The 20,738-nt window shown below is 46.5% G+C and overlaps 1 protein-coding gene and 1 long non-coding RNA gene across 6 annotated transcripts in view; both read left to right on the plus strand.

Annotated features, from left to right (window-relative positions):
* LOC146433189 (uncharacterized) overlaps positions 1 to 8,957 on the plus strand; it is a 15,556-nt gene extending 6,599 nt beyond the window's left edge. The window contains exon 3 of the long non-coding RNA XR_014854016.1: positions 8,503 to 8,957. This is a non-coding gene — a long non-coding RNA (uncharacterized LOC146433189). The remainder of the gene's footprint in view (positions 1 to 8,502) is intronic.
* A 1,674-nt stretch (positions 8,958 to 10,631) lies between these two features.
* ABCC5 (ATP binding cassette subfamily C member 5) overlaps positions 10,632 to 20,738 on the plus strand; it is a 45,706-nt gene continuing 35,599 nt past the window's right edge. For 4 of the 5 annotated variants that reach the window (XM_085069226.1, XM_085069227.1, XM_085069228.1 and 1 more), the window contains exons 1-2: positions 10,632 to 10,749; positions 11,912 to 12,086. In XM_085069226.1, coding sequence (XP_084925352.1) covers positions 11,958 to 12,086 — 129 coding nt within the window. In that variant the 5' untranslated portion in view covers positions 10,632 to 10,749; positions 11,912 to 11,957. Of the gene's footprint in view, positions 10,750 to 11,911; positions 12,087 to 20,738 lie in introns of those variants that run through there. The other variant, XM_085069230.1, reaches the window with a different exon arrangement.

Consider the following 20,738-nt stretch of genomic DNA (forward strand, 5'->3'; position numbering starts at 1 on the left):
TTTCACCCTTTTGCAGTCAACCATAGTCAAGCACTTGGTGACACCACTAATCACAAGGTTTGACACCTGCTGTCTTGTAGTTATCAAAGTTGTTTCTTGTCACAAAATGGCAGTCACCTGAGATGAAATGAAATTATTAGCTCCACAGGGCAAGAATACGCCCTCTCCTCTGTATTCAGACAGCTCTTGACCCAGCCAGGCTTGATGCATGTTGTCAGAGCCAGGCTAGATTGCCTCTGGGGCTGTCTGTCCCCATTGGAGGGCCTCTGCTTCCAAAGAGGGACTTCAGACACAACTGCAGTGCCAATACTATATATGGGAATAAACACACTTAGCAGGATCAGTTCTCAGCTTTGATCCTTGGCTCTTAGGGATAACCCAACAGCTCTGATCCCTGCAGTGCAGAGGGTCACAACCTCTTGGGTAGGGGCATCTGTAAGGACCTGCCTTGGACTTTGAAGGGGTGCACCTCAATGACATGAGGTGCAGAACAGGGCAAAGGTAAGCCCAAAACCACCATGACTGCAGTAACTGCTCGGTGCTGATGCAAGAAGAGAGTCCATTGCATGCAGCTCTAAGTACACAGGCAGGGCCTATCTCTTCCCCACACAGCTGGATGGTGCAGGAATCCTCCCTGCAGAGACAGTACCCAGGCCTACTCTTACCTACAGCTGACACAGGTGTTCAGCCTGAAAATTGATCTAAATTGTATTTCTGCCTGCAACCGGGACATCAGAATGTGATCTGATTGATCTGATAAATGCCTGCAGTAATATGTGTTTTAAAGCATCTCTGTGCATCACTGCAAACATGCTGAGTAAACAGAAAAATGACAAATCAACTCTGAGAGTTGAACTTAATTAATACCAGACTGTAGCCACAGTAAGAGTACTGCAAAGAGCAGGGCCTGGCTCTTTTAAAGACAGAGGAGGCAGCAGTAGGATTCACAAAAGCTGTGCAATGCTGGAGCTCATTTTTCCCACCCACATGAGGAGCTGCTGTATTTTCAAGTCAGGAGGAACTGGTGATTGATGGTACATGTGCATCACTTCGAAAAGGAGCTTGGTCTGAACAGTGTATGTTTCATTAGTTCAAACTGGTTCAATCTTTCTTCTTTAGGAGGAAGCCAGATGCTGCTTGCTCATGGGGAAGATCTTCTGCCCAGCAGTAGTTTGAGACCTTGCTCTGCTTTTTGTATTGTGACTCTCCTTTGCCTCTATCACATGGTTTCTAGAGGTCACACATTTTTTAGGAGGAGGAACTGAGCCACAATTTGAAGATGTGGTACAGTTGCGGTCACAGAACAAGCTGCTGACCAGCCCAAGAATTCACCACTGTCTTCCTGCTCTCACCCTGTAACTGCATTCTGGAGGAGGTGGTCCTGATGCTCCAGATTTTTACATGCCTCAGCTTCCACGTGCTGCACTCCCAGACCTGGGGAGAGGGCAGGGGGAGTCTGGAGGCTGGGCTGTTTTCTGATTGTCAGTATTAGGCTGTCTTTGTTATTCTAAGTGTTGTGGGGCTGTGCTTTGAGTTAACCAGGCTGCAGACCCTTGAGCTGCTTCCCACTCCTTGAGCACAGTTCTCATCCCTGCAGCCACAGCTGGGAGGGTTCCCGTCCTCTCAAGTTGATATGAGGAGCAGCACACAGCAGCTGGAGTGCTTTGTTTCCAGTTGACCTAAGCCATGATTACACAGGGGGCTTTTCCTATTTGTGGCTCAGAACAGCTGGGGGATTGTCCCTGTCTGCAGCACATGGGACAGGCATGTGACATGGCTCTGTGTGGCAAAACAAACCTACACCAGACATATGCCTTCATTTTCAGGGATTGCTGCAGCCTTAACAGACAGCTTCAAGGTTTCAGACTGATCCATATTTCCTTTTGGGGTACATCTTCACCACAGGCTTCACCATGACTAACCCAGGCTGTTGCCTAGGCTTTGTCCCAAATTTTTTGGTGTCCCACAACGGCTGTTCCCATAGTCCTGCTGGTTGAAGCAAAGAGAGGAGGTTTGAGTGAGTGCCATGGCCACCCAGACTGAGACCCAGCCTCCTTTCACTGTGACTCTAATCCATTGCTCAAGGGCCAAGAGTCCACCAGGACACATATGTTCATCCACCACTCACTGCACCAGTCCCACAGAAGCCATGTGGGGGCTAGGGTTAGCAATGTTCTGAGGGGAGTGTGGAGCTTCTGAGGGGCCTAGGGGCTGTGATGGCAGTGCAGGGTGGCTGCTGGTGCTCAGGCAGCACTTCCCAAGGAAGCAAAAGCAATTAGCTCAGCAAAACAAAATGTACACAGGGGGATTGTCTGATGAAGCCCCAGGAAACCTTCTGCTCTTCCTGGGAGAAGAAAGCAGGAGACAGCTGTCTCTTCTGCTTTCTCCCCCAGCAGCAGAACAGAGCAAGTCTCCCAAGCCCTGATAATTACTCTCTGCTCTCTAGAGTTCCATCTTGCTTTCTGAACACAGAGCTGCCTGCCTTCCCCTGCAACCCCAAGCAGGAGTCTCCAAAAAACCCCAGCTTCTTGCCCCCATTACCCCTGTGTGCAGCAGGGCACTCTCCTGGAGCTTGGCCACCCTGAGACATGGGAGAGCCCCAGTCCCAATGGCAGCAGCAAGGACAGAGCTGTGTTTGACTTGCAGCTTCCCCTTTTTCCTGGTTTTTAGCCGCACAGCGACAATCCCAGAGGCCCAATGCTCTCTGACCTTGGCTGTCCTCATTTGCTTCTAAAACTGGCTGATCACACTGGCGAGCTCCAAAATTGGCATCCCAGCCGGCCTTTTCTCCACCACGTGGGATTCCAGGCAGCGCCAGGGGCTCCCAGCATTTTTAATTATTTTTCTCCTATTTTTGAAGCCCTTTTTGTTCATGCTGTTTATGCTGTTTCCAATGGGACAGAGTGGCCCTCTCCCCACAGGCTGTTTGCTGTGTGCTTGCTGAGGCTGGCTCATCCTTCCCATGCACCCCAGAGGACACCTGAGAGCATGGAGGCAAATAGAAGCTGGCTGTATTTCCACTGTGGAAAAGCCCCAGGGTTTGAGGATACATGGGGAAACAGAGACCTTGACTCCAGTGGTAGTGGCAGTCCCCACAGTGTTGCCTTCCTCACATTCCCACTGTCAGGCACCAGGCAAGCACCCCATCTTCCCAGGAGTGGGGAAGGACACAGATGTGAGGTAAGTCAACAACATCTCTGCAGAGGAGGAGAGCAAGTGTTGAGAGAGCTGATGGCACCCATGAACTGTGTCCTGTGGGAGGAGAGAGCAGAAAAGGAAGGTGTTGGATGTCACTGCTACGCAGCACCACCAAGACCCTTTGCTGGCAGAGTCACTTCACAAAAAATAGGAAATGGGGAGGACTTGGGGAAATGGGAGGGAAGACATGGCTAGTGGCAAGCTCATCATCTGCTGGAAGATGAAAGGTGGTGTCTGTCCATGTCTGATGTGTAGCTCATGGAGCAGGAGCTGCTCAGAGGAGCTGCAGCGTTGTGGGTGCTGGCAGAGAGCAGCAGGAGGCAGCACTTTGCTCTCTTCCACAGGGCTGTCACTGCTGCATCCACACATCGTTTTTCTGTGGTACATCCTGATGGTGCCCATCCAGCAGGCCCTGCACAGACACATAAACAACCAACTGAAAGAAACCCACATCCCAATACAGGCCAGCCAAGTGACCTTGCTGCTGTCCCTGGCCCTGCTGTTTCCGTGCAGCTGGAAGCAGTCACACTTTCACCTCAGTGCACCCCCAGCTTTGTTTTCACAGAGGCAGGTGAGGAGCGGACAGAGGGTGTTTTGCCCTGGCAGCAGACTGTTACTGTGTCCCTGGGAGCCAATGGGAAAGTCGTGCTGCACCATGCCCTGGCCACCACCTCTGGGTTTGTGAGGTTTAAACCAGTTTCCCCTGCCACAGCCCACATATGGCCCCAGCCATGGCTGCTTGACCAACCCAAAAGCAGTTTCACAAAAGCAAACTGAACTGAACATACCACCCTGACATGGCTGTTTCCCTTTTCTATGGCCTGGCTTGGGGACAGTCCTGGGCTGCTTTTGGAGAGGGATTAGAGGAGTTTTCCTTGCATGCTTCAGGCTAACCAAAGCCACTGCTGCACATCTGCAGAGCAGGGGTCCAGCTGAAAGGACTGAACTCCCAAAGTGAGAGTGGTATAGTTAGAATGCATCCCAGCCCATTAATGCTCATCCAGATACCTCTCCAGCTTTTTTTATCACAGCATTGTTTGTCCATTCCTCTAATTTCATCAAGTAACCAGCCATACAACACAGCCAAGTCTGCTGTGGTAGTGAGAGCAGGCAGACTCCAGCCTGACCCACGCTGCTGATTTCTATCGATTACTCATTAACCGTGGGTGTGTGCTAGGCGTAGGAATCACGAAATTCCTACCCCTGTAGGTCTGCACCGGCTTCTGGTCCCTGGGCAGTGTTTTGTCCTTGAATTGATCTTGTCCTCTGAATCATCAAGTTTATGGAAGAAAAATCGAACAATCAGTCCAGGTATGAACTGCCTTGAACTAGTTTTCTGGACTGGGTTATGCTTCAAACGTTGCAAGAGCTTTGAAACCTTCTTGCTTTTCCCTGTATGAAAAAACAGTTCTGAATAACCTGCTGCTAATTGTGTTGGGATACTTTTATTTGTATCCCACTCTCCCAGAACCCAAAGAAGGTAGCAAGTGAAATAAGATACTTTTTCAGTGCTTTCTCCTCCTGACCTGACTGATGAATTACAGCCCAAATTTAATCTGTGTGATACAGCACAGCATTGCACCTTTTACTTCTGCGCTTTTACAAGCATAAATGCGGCAGAAAGAGGGCAGGATGATCAAAACCTGACAAAAGAGAAATAACACCAAAAGACATTTGTTGCAAAAGGGTGGCTATTTGTAAAAGCTATTGAGAACAAGAGTAAAACACCGTTAGCTTGGCTAGGAAGGTTCATCCTCCCACATGAACTGATGGGAAGGCGATGGGTGGTACTGCTGTAGCCTGGAGTGGTATCTCTGCCTGGATCAGCTTAGGAGCCTCATCCTCTGAAACACAATCACCATGCGAACGCCCACACTGCCAACAGCTTTGCACAAACATCAAGCAGGCACAGTTTGTTTCCAGGAAAGCCAAATGCACAGGTGTATTAAGATATTAATGAACTCCTTCTGCTAAAAGAGGTCAGGAGGAAAATGAAAGATTCCTCTTTTCTCTAGGTCCAAACATATCATATCCCTCTGGAATATTTTTCTGGGGAAAGGGCAGGGAAATTCCGGCTCTCCTCTGTGCTGTGTGAGCTGGCCTCCACTCTCACCAGTTTCTGATCAGTAACACAGATTGTTCAGCACTGAATCAACATAAAGCACATGAACTTGAATGCCTGTATGAGTCATTTGCAGAGCTGTGAGCACAATGAGACTGCAGTAATGAAAAAGTGGGAGCTCAGAGAGTGTCCATTCGGTGAAGTGAGGGATTCCTGGGGTGTTGATTAGGTCTTGAACTTCCCACAAGGTCCTATGCCTCACATGCCTTGAAAATCAGAGCAGCCACATGGAAAAGGCTGAGTTCCAGGAAATGGTTGGCTTGTGGCACTGGGTCTTTAATGCTCTGAATCAGCTAACCCCTCTCTGTGCAGCTATGGCTAGGGCAGTGAGAAGGTTTTGGCACCAGGATCTTATAGGGATGTTGTCAGCCCCATGCTGTGGGCTTGGATGGAGCCAGGCAGGCTTGGATTCTGTATGGTGGTGTGTGCATAGTCTTGTGGACAAGTACCCATGTCCAGCAGAAATGGAGATGCCTGGCACAGCATGGACAGTTGTGTCTATCCAGGAGTTCCTGCAGGCAGCTTGGAAGGCTGTGCTCATGAGCCTCTCCAGACCCTGTGCACAGCAGCAGGATATTGAGGAAGACTCTGATACTAGCAGCACTAAATATGTACAGGGAGTTTTAGAGCCTCTTGTTGTTCTTCAGTTGCAAGCTATGACCACATCCATTAGATACCATAACTTTCTCGAATTAAAAACAACCCTACCCAACTCTTGCTGTAACAAGTAATGACTTATTATGCAATGTTATTGGTGAGTATTGACGTCATTATTTGCAGGAAACTGGGCTGTGGTTTTCACGTGACAAACCCAGCCCACTGATGTCCTGAATTGTTTGTTTTCTAGTGAGATTGAAGAAGTGAATGACTGAGCAAGGCATGGCAGCCTGTGACAGCTCTGCCACAAGTACCACACTGACTTCTGCCCTCCTCCCTGTCTCCTCAACAGGATGCTAATTCTGCAGACTAATGACAGATTAAGAATGACTACCCTCAGTGATCTTATTGATGCTTTTGCCACAAAAATTTTGGGTTTTGGCAAAAGAAAATGAATATCAATGTCTCTGTACCCTCCAGTTGTTGGCAACCTATACCTACCTATGTGGGAAGCTTTTTTCAATCTGCCAAACTGCCCACATGGTGGGCTCTTGTGGCCCAGCTGAGGCTAAATTATTGCTTTCCAAAAGAGTGACCTGAAATAGTTGCACTGCAATGGGAAATTTTTTTGACTGCTCTGAGAGCTCAAAGTCCTGAACAGGCTGTGTGTGGGAGGAAGACCTGGACATGATGGACAATAAAAGATTGGCCACTGCACAGAGATAGAGAATCATGAATAAGCTGATCATGCAATCTCTTCAGACCTCCCTATTTCTGGACTTGTTACCGTTTGCAGTGCTACAGGCTAAATTTGGTCATGGGACTTCTACTTGAGCTGTCCAATTAATTTGTGAGTTCTGCACTTCATGGCTGAGAGCTCTGATCAGCGAGAGAGTAAAAAAGCACTAGCAAGCATAACAACTGTCAGCACGCTCATCAGGAGGGACACTCAGGAAACTCATGCTGAAAATGCAAGTGTCAGCACCCTGGACCAAGCATCCCAGTGAGGAAGGGTAAGAAGATGATGTCCTCTATGTATGAGGTACATAGGAAATGGGATTTGGGAGAGGGGAAAGAACTTCTCAGTGGTGTCTGGATTCGTGTCAAATTAAGACACCTCCTCAAGGACTGTCCATACTGACCAAAGCATATTGTGTTCCCCAGCCATCTCACAGAGCCCATAGGCCTAAGAGGAGGCACATCTCGTGGGCAGGTGGCAAGTCTCATGTGACAGCTCTCCACTCCTGTTAGCCCTCTTGGTACTCTACATAATTCCATGGACATCACTCCAATCACATTGTGCTGCTTCTTTGGGGGACAGTTTTTCCTTCAGGGCAAAGAGACCAGCTGTGTTACCTCAGTGCCTCATTGCAATATTTTACCAGTAGTAAAACACTGGCTGCACCATCCCGTTAGACCCTCAGCCCACCTTTGCAGCCAGGGTCTTCTGGGCTCAGCAGACATTTGCATCTCTTGAGCACACAAGCAACACTCTGCTTCCCAGTCCTGTGTTTAACAGGGCTTCACATGGCTGGTCTTAATTGCAATGAGATGGACCTGAACACTGAGTACTGAGAGCGCCCATGCTCCTCAAGCTCAGATTTCCTGAGAGGTCTGTCTCTCTGTTTCCATCCAGGGTTCAGCTCAGTTTATTCACGTGGGCAGTATGTGCTTCACTTCCCCAAAACGCAGAAACAGCTTGTCAGATTCTATGGGGAAGATGTATCAGGAGAGATAGACAAACGAAGACCAACATTCCCACAAACTAAGCCTTGGTTTTCCTGATCAGTCCGAGATGCTCCATTTTCAGCTCCAATGGCTCAAATCAGTTTGTTTCAAGCATTGCTTTAGATTTGTTGCTAATGTTTGTTTTGGGGTGGAGGGGAGCAAATTCTGGACACCTCTAAGAAAACTAATTGTCAGGTGTTTCTTCCTTGTCCACATGGTCTGCAGGCCTTGGCTTTGAACTGCCACTGGCTCTTTGGTCTGTCTCTGCTTTTCTTTTGCAGTCAGGGCTGATTACAGCAAATCCCAGATCCTGAATCAGGGCAAGTTTTAATACTGTACAGGCCTTGTTTATGTAACAGCTGCCATCCCTCAGGGATGAATCCAGGACTCGCAGCACTAAAAGCATTAGCTGCTGCCACTGGAGCTAAAGATGTAACTCCTCCGACTGGTAGCACCAGTACATTTATAGCCTTTAGAACAAACGCTGGAGGAGACTTGTGACACACTAAAAAGTGGGTTATGCCTACTTAAGCATTTCATCCCACCGTCATACTAAGGGAGTATGTACTCATAGGACCACAGGTGTGAAAACACTCCTGGATGCTGCTGCCAGCCCATTGCCCAGAGCTAGTCTGAGTGCAGTGTACACATCATTACTTACCAGTGGTTTTCTACTAGCACTCATGTCCTCCCTTTCACTCTCAGACCTCCTCCAGCGCTGGAGAAATAGAGGACAGAACAAGTGTAGGCAGGGCTCTGGCTCTCTTGGCTTAAACAACAGTCTCTGCTCATCTTTCTGAACACATTTTGTAATGACTTTGGCATAATGGAGGTTTTTTGTTCTTCTTTCTCTCCAGGCATGTGATGCAGAGCCTTTGGGCTTCAACATGATTGGAGCCCAAAAACAGCCAGCTATCTCCAAAAGCAGCTCTGTTTGCCTCCACAGCCCAGGGGCCAAAGACAGGTTCGCACTCAGAAAAATTTCAGGTCAACACCCTAAAATATCTGTGATTCACCTTGAAGCTTTAACACAATCGAATTTTCCCCATCATCCATACTTTGTCCTTTCTGTTTATGCTGTTTGACTGCATGGCTCAGTATTTGGACATCTCACCCCTACAATCCCGTGTGTTTGGTGCAGACAAAGGTCAGTTTAATGACTGTTCAGGGACTTACTCTAAATTGCCTCCTGGCTTCTGTCTTAAAATTCACATTTTGCTAGGATATAGTATTTATAAAGCGTGAAGTGAACCCTGAGCTTCTTCCCCAATAAAATGCCAGTGAAACCAACCTGAAACTGCATGATTGTGAGTCCTGGGGAAGACACTGCAGAAAAATGCAGCAGCTACATTTGTTCTTGGCTGTTGTAGCATGGCAAGGTATGTCTGTCTGTCTGTCAGTTCCCCTGTCCCAAAATGTTAAGAACACCTGCAGTAAACTGATACTCATTTTTTCTGGAAATAGAGTCAGAGGTCTGCAGGATGTGTGACCATATGTGTCAGGGAGCTCTGCAGGGATTCTCTGGTGCCTTAAGGGTGTCCTTGAAATTTTACTTGTATGGTGACACCTTTTTACCTGTACTGCTGGCTTATGGGCTTGGAGGGAATATTCTGGTCCACTTTTATTTCCAGATTCCTATCTCCCATCTTTACCTGAGTTCATTTCAGCATTTCTATCAAACTGACTCTCACAAACATTCCTGACAGGAGAGCAAGGACTGCGGTGCAAACCGGCACTCGTTACATAAACCACTTAAATGAGACATCAGCCAAATCTGGCTGGTGGAAGGAAGATGTCAGCTGAGGACAGGGTATTTAAACGCAGCAGGGGAGAAGCTACAGCTCAGGGTTTGTTAAGGATATTTACAGCCCTTTGTGAGAGGAAGCGCAGCTGTGTCCATCTCCTCCTTCACTGACTCCCCTGAGGCGGGGGCCGGACACCCTGTGTCACACTGTTTTGGGGACGCAGGACTGCTGGCCCTCAGCCATCACCACACAGGGACACACAGCCGCAGCTTGCAACCCCTTCAGCGAGCAAAGCCTGGCTGTGAAAGCCCTGGGACAAGTTCGCCATCCCTTTAGGTGGTCTGAACAGGAGCTAGAGGGGCATGGCAGGGGCTTGGCAAAGGAATCATGCCCGGCTCGTTGGGAAGCTTGTCGCAGGCCTGCGGCAGAGGCTGCCGGGGTACGAGCGCTGCGCACAGGAGCCGGCACTGCGGCCCCGGCTGCGGCCAAGGTTAAGCCCCAGATAAGGGCACATCGCACTTTCCCCGGCCAGGGGCTGTAGATAACCAGCAGCGAGTGACAGCCCGGTGCGAGCGGCGGGCCGGCAGGGAGGGGCGCACACCTCCTGCTCTGGCCGCCAGCACGGGTCGCCGCTCCGCCTCTGCAAACCGGGCAGCGCCCTGCGGCAGCTCCCGCCGCCGGGAACGCCGCGACGGGGGGAACCGAGACACCCCTCGCCCTCCCGGCACGGAGCAGGCTGTGTGTGCGCTGTCCGAACACAGCGGACCTCGCTTACTACCACCAGCAGCAGCTCGGTGAAACAACCCGTCCTTCCCGCACGGCACGGTGCCGCTCGGTACGGCACGACACGGCTTAGCACAGCACTGCGTTGTGCTGCGTTGCATTGCACTGCACTGCATTGCATTACCGCCCTGCCGAGCGGTGAGGTGAGGAGCGCAGCAGGGAGATGCCGTGCCCCGGTGCGGTGCCGTGAGCGACACGCCGGTACGATGCCGTGAGCGGCGGCCCGGTGTGCCCTCCCCGCCTGAGGGGCAGCCCCGGCGGGCGGCGAACGTTCCAGACCCCCCACGCTGCGGCAGCGGCGGCGGGACGGGGCTGGGCGGGGCGCGGCGGGCCGGGGGCGCGGCCGAACGGAGCTGGCCCGCGCGGGGGCTTGAGGGAAACGTAGTTCGCTGTCGCAGCCAGCGAGTGGCCAGCTCTGAGGCGGGGACTACATCTCCCGTGGGGCGTCAGGAAGGAGAGGCCGCCGCAGCGCCCGCCCGCAGGCGCAGTGGGGACGCCGGAACCGCTATAAGCGGCGTTGTTTGGGTTCTCGGCCGCGGAGCGGAGAAGCTGCAGCGGGGCCGCCGGCGGGCGGAGGTGAGCGGGGCTGGTCCCGGGGCGGGCGAATCTTTGTGTGGTGAGGAGGCGGCTTTGCCATCCCCTCTCCTGTCAGGAGCGCGACCGAGCAGCCCCCTCACGTCGCCCCGGTGAAGGGCTGCGCGGCACCCGCTCCCCTCCCCGCCGCGCTCCGTCCCGCCCGGGCTGCAGCCGGGGCACCTGTGCCTGGGCGGGGCGGCTCTGTGTTCGCGCCAGTGCGGCGGAGACGCGGCAGGCGGGGGAAGAGCGGAGGGGGGCTCCCCCCGGGCTGCTGGGGGGTCCGGCCGGGGGAGGCTGTCCCCATCCCCGCCGCGGGAGAACGCGGAGCCCGCGGGTGCGACATCCCGGCCCCGCGCTGTCCGCGGCGGGCAAGGCGGCGATGCTGCAGCGGCAGAGCTGCTGGTGCAGTCTGACCAGCGTAGCGCAGCCAGGCGTCTCCCATCGCCTTACTGGAAGGCAGGTGGCAAAATGCAATAAAGCGGAGTTATAAAACACAATCTCGCAGTGGGGAGTGCTTTTGTCTTCGGGACTCTGATTCTCCTGACCTTTCAGTGCAGTTTGATAGACTGAGTGGAAACCTGCAGCACTGAAGGTGTGACTCATTCCTGGGCATGTCTGTACTTAATGATAGCTCAAGCCTATGGAGCAAGTGAGCAATGCAAGAGAGGGGATGTAGTTTTCTCTAGAGTGTTTGTGCTGACTAATTTTATCAAGTGATTGCTCTAGAGAGATGAGGTTTGCAAAACTTTGTACTGATAAGTTATTGGATATATGCAATTTCAGACTATGACAGAAGATTTTGGGGATTTGATCTTCCCAGTCAAGTTTCTCAGGGTTTCAACTAAGTGCCGTGGCTATTACTTTAATCTGTCAGATTGCATAATTGTATTTCAGAGATCTAAGGGAGGAAGTGTGACAGCACTCCAGTGCATTGAGGATCATTGTGCTATTTGATTACCTCAGGGTATGTTTAAACTAGGTCATGAGGTGTGAGTCTTGTGTGGACTTCAAAAGTCATGTTATTACAGTCCTGTTGTGATAGAACTCTTTTGCAGTTGCTTACTGATTTTTATTTCAAAAATAAACTTTAAAAATAGATGATTTAAAGTAACTGGTGTATTGGGTACAGCATGTAATGAAGGGGAATTTAATTATTTTTCAGATACTTGAGGTGAAAATACACGTGTAAACCCTGGCGTTTACAGAAGATGAAAGACATCGACATAGGAAAAGAGTACATTATACCCAGTCCTGGGTATAGAAGTGTGAGGGAGAGAGCTGACTCGGTGCAGCATGAAGACCAGGAAGAGTCTAGTTTTCAGCATTCTAAACTTAAGGTCAGTTTATTTTTTCATTGTTTGTTTTTCAGTCTTTATGCTTATTAAATTGCGTGCAGCAGCCTTTTTGCTGTGCCAGCTGGATATAGATTTGCTGCATTGAAGGTCAATAATGAGTATTGCCTGTTGTGTGGAAGAGGTCATTCCAAGGGGTGCTCTAGCTGTTTTGACAACAGGTCTGAGCACCTAGTAAGAACTTTTCACTTTCAAATGTGGCTTTTCACTAACATTTGAACAGAACATACTTTTTTCTAGTATTCAGATGTTGATGCGAATCAAGGAAACATTTTAAACCTTTGTATTTTAGAGAATCGTTACAACTAAGCAAGAGCAGTGAAGAAGTTGGCAAAAATCATGCACCATTTAGTGCTGGCAGCTGAAAAAACTCTTAATCATGTCATGGTTGTTTCAAGGATTAATTTTCTAAAGCAGATGTCTAGCTTGCTCTAGTAGCATGACTTTTTTACTTTTTCCCTCAGGTGGAAGTAATTAGTATCAAACACTTTCTTGAACATCTGTGTATTTAACATGGTGAGGTGCTGTCATAATTTCAGTTTATTTTGAGAGCTGGGTCTTGAAATAACCACTGGCTTAGAGCTAGCCTGTCATTGTTCTGAGCTTCTAATTTTTAGAGCTTGTTTTCACTGGGAAGAGTGCATATACTACCAAGTGCTGTAGGGAAAAAGAAGCTCAGATAACTGGAAACGCCCACGCTGGTGAAAGATATGGTTGGAAACCAATAACCCCTGCCAGCTGAAGAAGGTTAAAGATATTCCAGTGCTCGCATTCAGAGCAGCTAATATTTTCTTGCATATTGTGTTTCTAACCTTTCCTGAAATACTCCATGGACTGATATATCAGTATATCTATCTGTATATGTGTATATATACACACACACACACAAAGTAGATTTTTCTGAAGACAAACAAAGTTAATAGCGCTTCTGTCTCATTTTTGCAATGATGAATTCCTTGCTGATATGTTGCTGGTCATTCCACATATATTGCCTGTGACAGCGCTGGTGGGAGGGGGTTGGAAATAGGGGAAGTTGCTGTATTTGTATGGAGGAATTGTGAAGACTCGTAAAAAGGCTTAATCATTGCTGCTTTGTAGTAGACGCTGAGATACTCTGTATTTCAGCTGAAGGCTTACCTTGTTTCACTGGGTGTGAGGGGTTTTGCCAGCTGTATGTGTGGTCTCCAGTGCTGCACTGCTGTGTTTTGGGATTGGAGAGCTCAGCTCTGCAGCAGGCTGAGTGCAGCGAGCGCTCTCAGGCCCTGCAGCTCCAGTGTCCCCACAGGCTCTATGACTCAGCACAGTGCTGCTGATGGTGTTGGAGCAAGGTAGTGTCTGATTGCATTAGAGCAGGCACTGATGCAGAACCAAGAGCCCTCCAGAGCCATGGTGCAGATTTTTAACGGCCTTTATTATGTTGATATCACAGGCTTGCCACCAACCCTACCCTGTCCAGTAGCAAATCTGCTCTGTCAAATTGCTGGTGACAACAGTGAGGCTATTGGCAGGCAGCTCTGTTTCCTGACCAGTGGAAATGGAGTTCAGCAGTAATCACTGCACGTTATCTCTTCCTTTTGGTCTGCATCATCTAATCGGGATTTAACTTTTAAAGGAAACAATCCTTATCTTACCTGTAAATTTTTAATTAAATGAAATAATGAAGCCAGCATATTTGTTGGTTTGGTGGGTATTTTGTTTTTTTTTTTTTTCTTTTGTGGAGACTGAAAGTAAGCCAAGACCTGCAAGTCTGTACTGCCTGGCATAAAAATCTCTTGACTCTGAGGCAGCTTCAGGTCAGCTTAACTGTGTTGCTGATCTTTTTTACCCTTGTACCACTACCATTTGATATGCTGCCTATGACTACAGGGTAGTACACACAGGTAATTGATTGCAAAACAGCAAAACAGGGGTTCTGTGAACTTGTGATTACTGATTTAAAAAATGGTTTACCCAAGTTCATCCCTTGAACTTTATCTGGTTTGGTCTCTTTGAGTAGAAGATTGAAATTGCTTGTCTTACTAATGGAATCTTCTGGTTCTGATAGGTTGCCCACTTTATGTGGTAGCTATCTTGTTCAGTATACCAAGGTTGAATTAACTTGTAGCTCAGACATTGGTACCATTTTTGTTTTGCTAGACCTGCAGCTTGAGTCTATACAGTCCACCAACACACACAGCTCTGAATTTGTTGCTGCATGCCAGTGAGATTAAATCCTGCTTGCTTGCAGAATACTAAGGTTAAGTAAAAGGGGCTGTATTAATAACATCTTATCTAGGTTAGACATTCATGTTTGTGTACCAAGTTTTTCCCTTTCTAGTTGAAACAAGCTCTGGTTTCAGCAGTGTACTTGGCGTAGGGAAGAGCAAAGATTTCCCTCTCATAAGGCTGAGCTTTATTTGGTTAAGCACTTTCCCTCTGCCTGTAAGAAAAGGGTAGAAGCTGTAAAGAAAATGTGTTTCAAGGGCAGAGAAGGGACTCTGTCCTTTGCTACTGTGTCTTTTACAGAACCTGGATTGGGCTAGATGCTTAAACTGACTTGGCACAGCTGGCGGCAGAACAGAACGGAGGGCTGATGTGATGAGGAAGGGTAGCACCACAGCCCTTCAGATTGAGGGATAAGCTGTAGTGGAACTCTGTCATGTGGACAACAGAATCCAGTGTGCCATCAGTAGACATGTTGTGACTCTTAAATTTCTTGTAGAAAACCTGGCTCAGGATTTGAACTAGATTGACCAGAAAATGACAAAGCTATAAGCATAATTTGTATTGCCAGGAACAAGCTGCAAGCAGATGAAGGCTGTTATTTCACCACTAACTTCAGATTTCTGTGGAATGCAGGTTTGGGACTGTTCTGCAGCAGACTTGCACTGCATGAGGTAGACTTCTTACTAACATGGTGCACAGGTTCCTTCTAGGGTGAGGTAGAATCCTGTATGTTCTGAGGATAGTAGTCAAGGACCACTGGTTTATGGCCAGTGCTGATGACCACTTCTGGCAGGGCTACAAGTACATTTGGCTGATCAATAATATGACTCATTGAAAGATTTTGTTGCCTATGTTGCTGCATTTTCTGCATCCTTCTTAACTTGAAGCATACAAATCTAGTTGATTTTCTTACCATGATCTTTAAAGGTGAAAGACCTGTTTTACTATTGAGCCGAGGTCAGAGAGCTTTTTTTTTTTAATGTCTCTTCTTTGCGTTGCATAAAGGTTATATTCAGCTTTCCATTTTCTGTCCTGAAACCTCAATTCTGGTGTTTATTTCCTGCTGAAAGGATGCTGTAAAGTGTGTTCATGACAATAGTGAAAAAGAACTTGCAGTTCTTTCCTTGAAAGCTTAAATGCTTCTTGGTCACAGCTTGAGAGATCACATCTTTGAAAGACAGGAGCTTTTCAAATAGGCTTCCTGGAATCATAATTGAAATAATTCTGCAATATAAGTAGGTCTAATCCAACATTTCCTGGTGCTTAATGGGAATGTTGCTATAGAAATATGGACCTCTGAAATAGGCAGTCTGGGACAGAAATTCAAGAAAAAATTTATTCAGCTTGTGAATACATATATTCACCTCATGAATAAGTGGCTACAGTGTGTTCTGATAACAATTGATTTTTAAGTCTTTGGAGACATTAATGTAGTTTACAAAACAGGGTCTTAACTACATGTTCCCAGTGCATAGTACCATACTAATTGGGCTTATTGTATGTGGGGTCATGGCTCTGCTGGGGAACTTGTGGGTGCACTTGCTGCCTAGCAATATAGTGAGTAGTCTTCACCTGTAAAAACTATTACGTGACCAGTGAGTAATAATTAAGGAATGTTTTAAAATATTGATTTGTACTTATACCTTTAGAACTTTCTGTTCTCAGAATGCATCTGTGCCCTTCAGCTTGCAGCTGAAGTAATTGCATGTGGTTTTTCTCAGGGAAGCAGTGTGTCCTGGGGAGGACAGACTCTGCTGTGTCCATGAAATATGCTGTAAAATTACAAATGAGGAAGAGAAATAATTCATGCTTGAAATGATTTTGGAATAGGCTCTTCTTAAATGTAGATTTTGTGTTTAGTTGATGGAATAGCAGGCAATGAATTTTGCTTGCCTACCCCATTACATTCACAATGGAGGAAGATATGAGATCAAGCTGCTTTCTATGATACACAGAGCTGATGAGAACTCAATTCTTGGAATTAGAGTTCCTACATTAACAATGTTAAGGTACTTATTTACAAATTTTACTCCAAGCTGTAGTTGGTTCTGGCTGAAATGTACTGTTCAGGATTAGGTTTTTGCTGCTGAAGGATAATGACAGCATCTGGGGTAAATCTCAAGTGCAAATTGCTGCATTTTGAGGCACCAGACAGGGGAACTGTAGAGATTGCTTCAAACATAGAGGAAATGTGTTGCTAACTTTAGCTATCAGAAGCCCTACTAATGCTCCCATCCTCACCTTGGTCTCTTGTTTTTCAGGTTTGTCTCTGACATCTTTTGCCCAAGACAGCAGGGAATGTGATCAGAACTTGCTGGAGTTGATGTAAATCCTTCAAGCACTGATAGCTTTGAAGTGATTTATCACTGAGTATTTAAATAGATCAATTCTGTCTCAACCTCTCTGAAGCATCTGAGGTATCTGAATCAACTGAACAACAGGTTAAAAATAGGGGTGTGAGTGTGGCCTGGGTACTACTGTCTTTGTACTCCATGCTTAGAGCAGTCCTAGACAGCTTAGCTGTAAACTTTTATTTGTATATGAAGCTGCTCGATGTGTCTGCATTTTTCCAGAAGATCACATATTTTCATAACCAAGTAAACATTCCTTTTTTTACTTTTTCAAGTCAAATGAAAGCAAAATTTTAAAATCTGTTTTGTCAGCAGTTCCATGATCTTTGAAAACTTTGAATGCAATTAGACTAGGTGCAGTAACATTCATGGTACTTTCTAAAGATGCATTAATTCCATGATATCCCCAAAGAACTGAATATATTGGTTACAATCATGTTCTGTTAAGTTGTTTTACCATTGAGTTTCTGCTAATAAAGCACTCACTGACAGTGACCTCAGAGAATCAAATGATTCTGTCACAGATCACTTGATAGAAGATTCTAGAATTGTTTGGTGGACTTCAGGATGTTTCTATAACCACACTGAAGAAGGGGTATCTCTGCCTTGTCCTCCATGTTTATATGTAGAAATCATCACCTGAGAAAGGAGCACATCCACAGCCAGTTGTGTATCAAAAGTTTATCTGAAACTTGGAGGGGGTTTTGTGGTATCAGAAACCTTCCACTTAATAGGAAGGACAAAAAGCTGAAATCCTTGACTGGGCAGAGACATTTTCTAGAGGAATATTGATTTTCAGGATAATTCACAGCTTTCATGGGAACTTGACTGCCTTCCTTAATGCATTAGCCATCTTCTGAGTCTTAGCCGTGTTATAAAACCTCAGCTCTGACCGCTTGCTGGTGTTGTCTTTGACTACCTTTGGTTGTTGTTCCTTTGTTCAGAGCAGATTTCTAAATCAGCCTGCTCATGTCCAAAAGTGTGTAAGGAGTAGATTAGCTATCAGTGAAGGAAATCTTGCCGAATCTTTGCCATTGTAGTGCTCTATATTAGTGCTGGAAACATTCTGCCCTATGGCTGTTTCAGCAACTCAGTGTACAGCTGCAAGAGCTGCCAGAAATACTTACTGCATCTATCCCAAACTACTCGTGAACTTAGCTTGAAGCAACTTAAAAATCACATATGTGCAGGAGGTTCTGATGCCTTGGGACACTGAGTTGGTTATTAGTTTTTGAAAATTTGTATCCTAGTGATAAGGAATAATCAGTTGTGCTCTGAACCACATACTGCAGACAGGCTGTTCCACAAACAAAATCTGTGTTTCAGTTGTTTTTGAGGATGAAGGTTAACAAATTTGAAAGTCGACATGCTTAGAGCCCTGAGGTATTTAGTTGGAGTTTCCTAGTTTAGTGTTTGCTGTTTGAGTGAGGTGCTCCTTGTTTTTGGAAGCATCTGTTGGTACAGGAAGGTGAATTAAATACAAGATTGTTTTATTTGGCTTGATAAATGCTGTGGTGTCAAGGCTTCTGCTGTCACTCATTGGTGATTCCACTCAATAGAAATTTAAGTTCAAAGCCTCTCTGGTTACTCCCAGTGTTGTACAAAATTCACCTGTGTAGCTTCTACAGTGACCTGGTTTAGGCATGGCCTGAGTAGAGGTTGTTACTGAAGAACACCCCCAGCACATGGCAGAGTACCAGGGTGGTTCAGGATAGCAGAGCTTACCTGAGCAAGCCAGGAGCCAAATTCTCAGCCTGTGCTGTGTTATGTTGATCTGCTTAGTGAGGAGTTGGTTTCCCCTCTTTGTAGTCTTAGACATGTAGGGTGCTAGTTCTAAAGCTGGCTATTCCCAGTCCCACAGTAGTCTGCTGTCACTGTGCATGAGCTATGTAGCTCCAATGCTGGATGATCAGTGTGCAGCCTTAATTTTGAATGAATCCTAAAACCTTTGCTTACAAGATCATGAATACTGGTTTTAAGGTAAAACAAAAGACAGGGATTCATGGATGCTACAAGCTTAAGCACATAAACAGCTGTTTATCAGATGCATGCATAGCAGCTACAGTTGCAAGATCCTAAAATAAACACTTCATGCCAAACTTTATATTTCTTGGATTGCAGGAGTAAGTGGAATTGCTAGGGAAGAGTTGAGATCATGTCACCTCAATGCTGATGCTGGCCAGAATTCAAGGGCAAGGTAAAATAAGAAATATTCCTTTAAGAAGCTGGTATACATGTTCTCACCAAGTACCTCAAGTGAAAGTGCTCAATATATGTGACTAAACAGATCAATGCCTCCTTTCTCACACCCACTGTCTCTGATCTAGCCCAGTGCCTGCTCCTTGCTGCCTCAGCGTCAGGGAGACAGCTGGTAAAGGTGGATGATACACCAAACTAGTCTTAAATAGGCTTGTGTTTTAATCAGGCAGGGTATTATAAAGTATCCTAGCTACAGAGAAAGCTGGGAGCCTAATGCTGCAAATCCCCTTGTTAATATTTTTGTAGATTGTGTACTGTAGCAAGTCCAGTGAAAGGAGAAGAGAATTGTCTTAGTAGACTATAAAGTTCATGGTGCACTTGCTGCTTCACTAAGCAACTGCAGACTTGACAATGTTTGGACCTGCAAACTTATTTAATTTTCTAGTGTTCCTGGGTTTGGTGGCTTGCAGTCTGAGAAACAGTGCTTTAGGGGTTGCCTGTGCTACCTGCAAAAGCAGTGTAAATGCCCCTTACTACTTTTAAGTGGGATTATGCTTGGACTCAGAGGAAGTTCTGGTAAGAAGAATGTGTTTACAACTTCAGAGAATCCCTTCCTAGACTCTTGTTTTATTTTAGTTGAGCTTAAGCTAAATAGAACAGTTTATTCTTTTCTTTCCCAGTGCATACAAACTAATCTTGTTTTGCAACACCAATCCTTTAATGAAATCTTAAATATTTAAAGACTTAAATATTTTGCTCTCCATCCTGGAGTTGTAATATGGAGAATGCTTTAAACACTGAGCAGAACTGGTGATCATATAACTCTTTCTCACCACATACCCACCTAGTTCTGAGCTTTATTGTGCTGGTCTGTAGGTTTCCCATTTGCCTCTCCTTGCTGGGAGCTTGAATAAGAGGATGAGGAGGCCTGCTGAGCTCTGCTTGCTAAATGCAAGAGGTGGGAGTTCTGTTCTGCAGTGTTGCCAGCTCAGAGTCCTTTACTACTTAAATCAAACATTTTTAACTTTATGTAATAATAAGTTAACCACAGTAGCTTTTGTATTTTATGTCAGCTGCAAGGATTAGTAAAGAAGCATTTATAGGTCTGTTTTCATTTCCTGTCAGCTGGTGGTAGGACCAGAAGAGATGCAGTTTCTTCCCTGCTGTGATCTGAGCCCTGGAAAATGTTCTGCCTTGTGGAAGAAGGGACAATAGCTGTTTGGTGGGTGGGGTTTGTGTTGTATGTACACATCAAATTCTTCCTCTGCAAGATGAGTAAGGAATGGAAAAATCTTTTGCTTTGCCTCTGGTCTTGTCTGATTTGCAGTTGTATGATGTTACAGTTTTCAATTCAATAAATTGCTACCTTCTCTTAAATAGGAAATTGTGATAGGACTGTGTGAAAGGCTGAAATCTCCCTGGGTGGATTTTTGCTTCTAGAGTACCTGACAGCTGCCTCCTTCCTCTTCACCTGTTCCCCATTCTCAGAGATAAATGCCCATGTTGCCTGCTTAGCAGTTTTTCAGGAGTGTGCATGTTCACACATTTGAGTTTGCTTGCCTTTCTGAGTAAGGTTTCTCATGCCCTTCTTGCTTCCTGTGGAACTTCTGACGTCATGTGTGTATGACAGCTTTGTAGCTTGGCTCTTAAATTTTCTGTATTTTCATGACCTCAGATTGTGGATTTGGTATGGCTGTCTCTAACTTAATGAGCAAATAGCTTCCCCTTGCCCTTAAACCACTTATTTTCCTCACCTCACTCAGACTTTCTGTCATATGTCTTGAGCCAGCCATGTAATCTTTCTGACTCAGTCATTACTGTATGTGCTTACCATTGCTGCGACCAATTTTTTGACAAGGAAATCATGCTAAAAGGTGCTGGT

This window comes from Lichenostomus cassidix, chromosome 9 (genome assembly GCF_008360975.1).
Source record: "Lichenostomus cassidix isolate B80296 chromosome 9, HeHo_3.0, whole genome shotgun sequence".
Lineage (NCBI taxonomy): Eukaryota > Metazoa > Chordata > Aves > Passeriformes > Meliphagidae > Lichenostomus > Lichenostomus cassidix.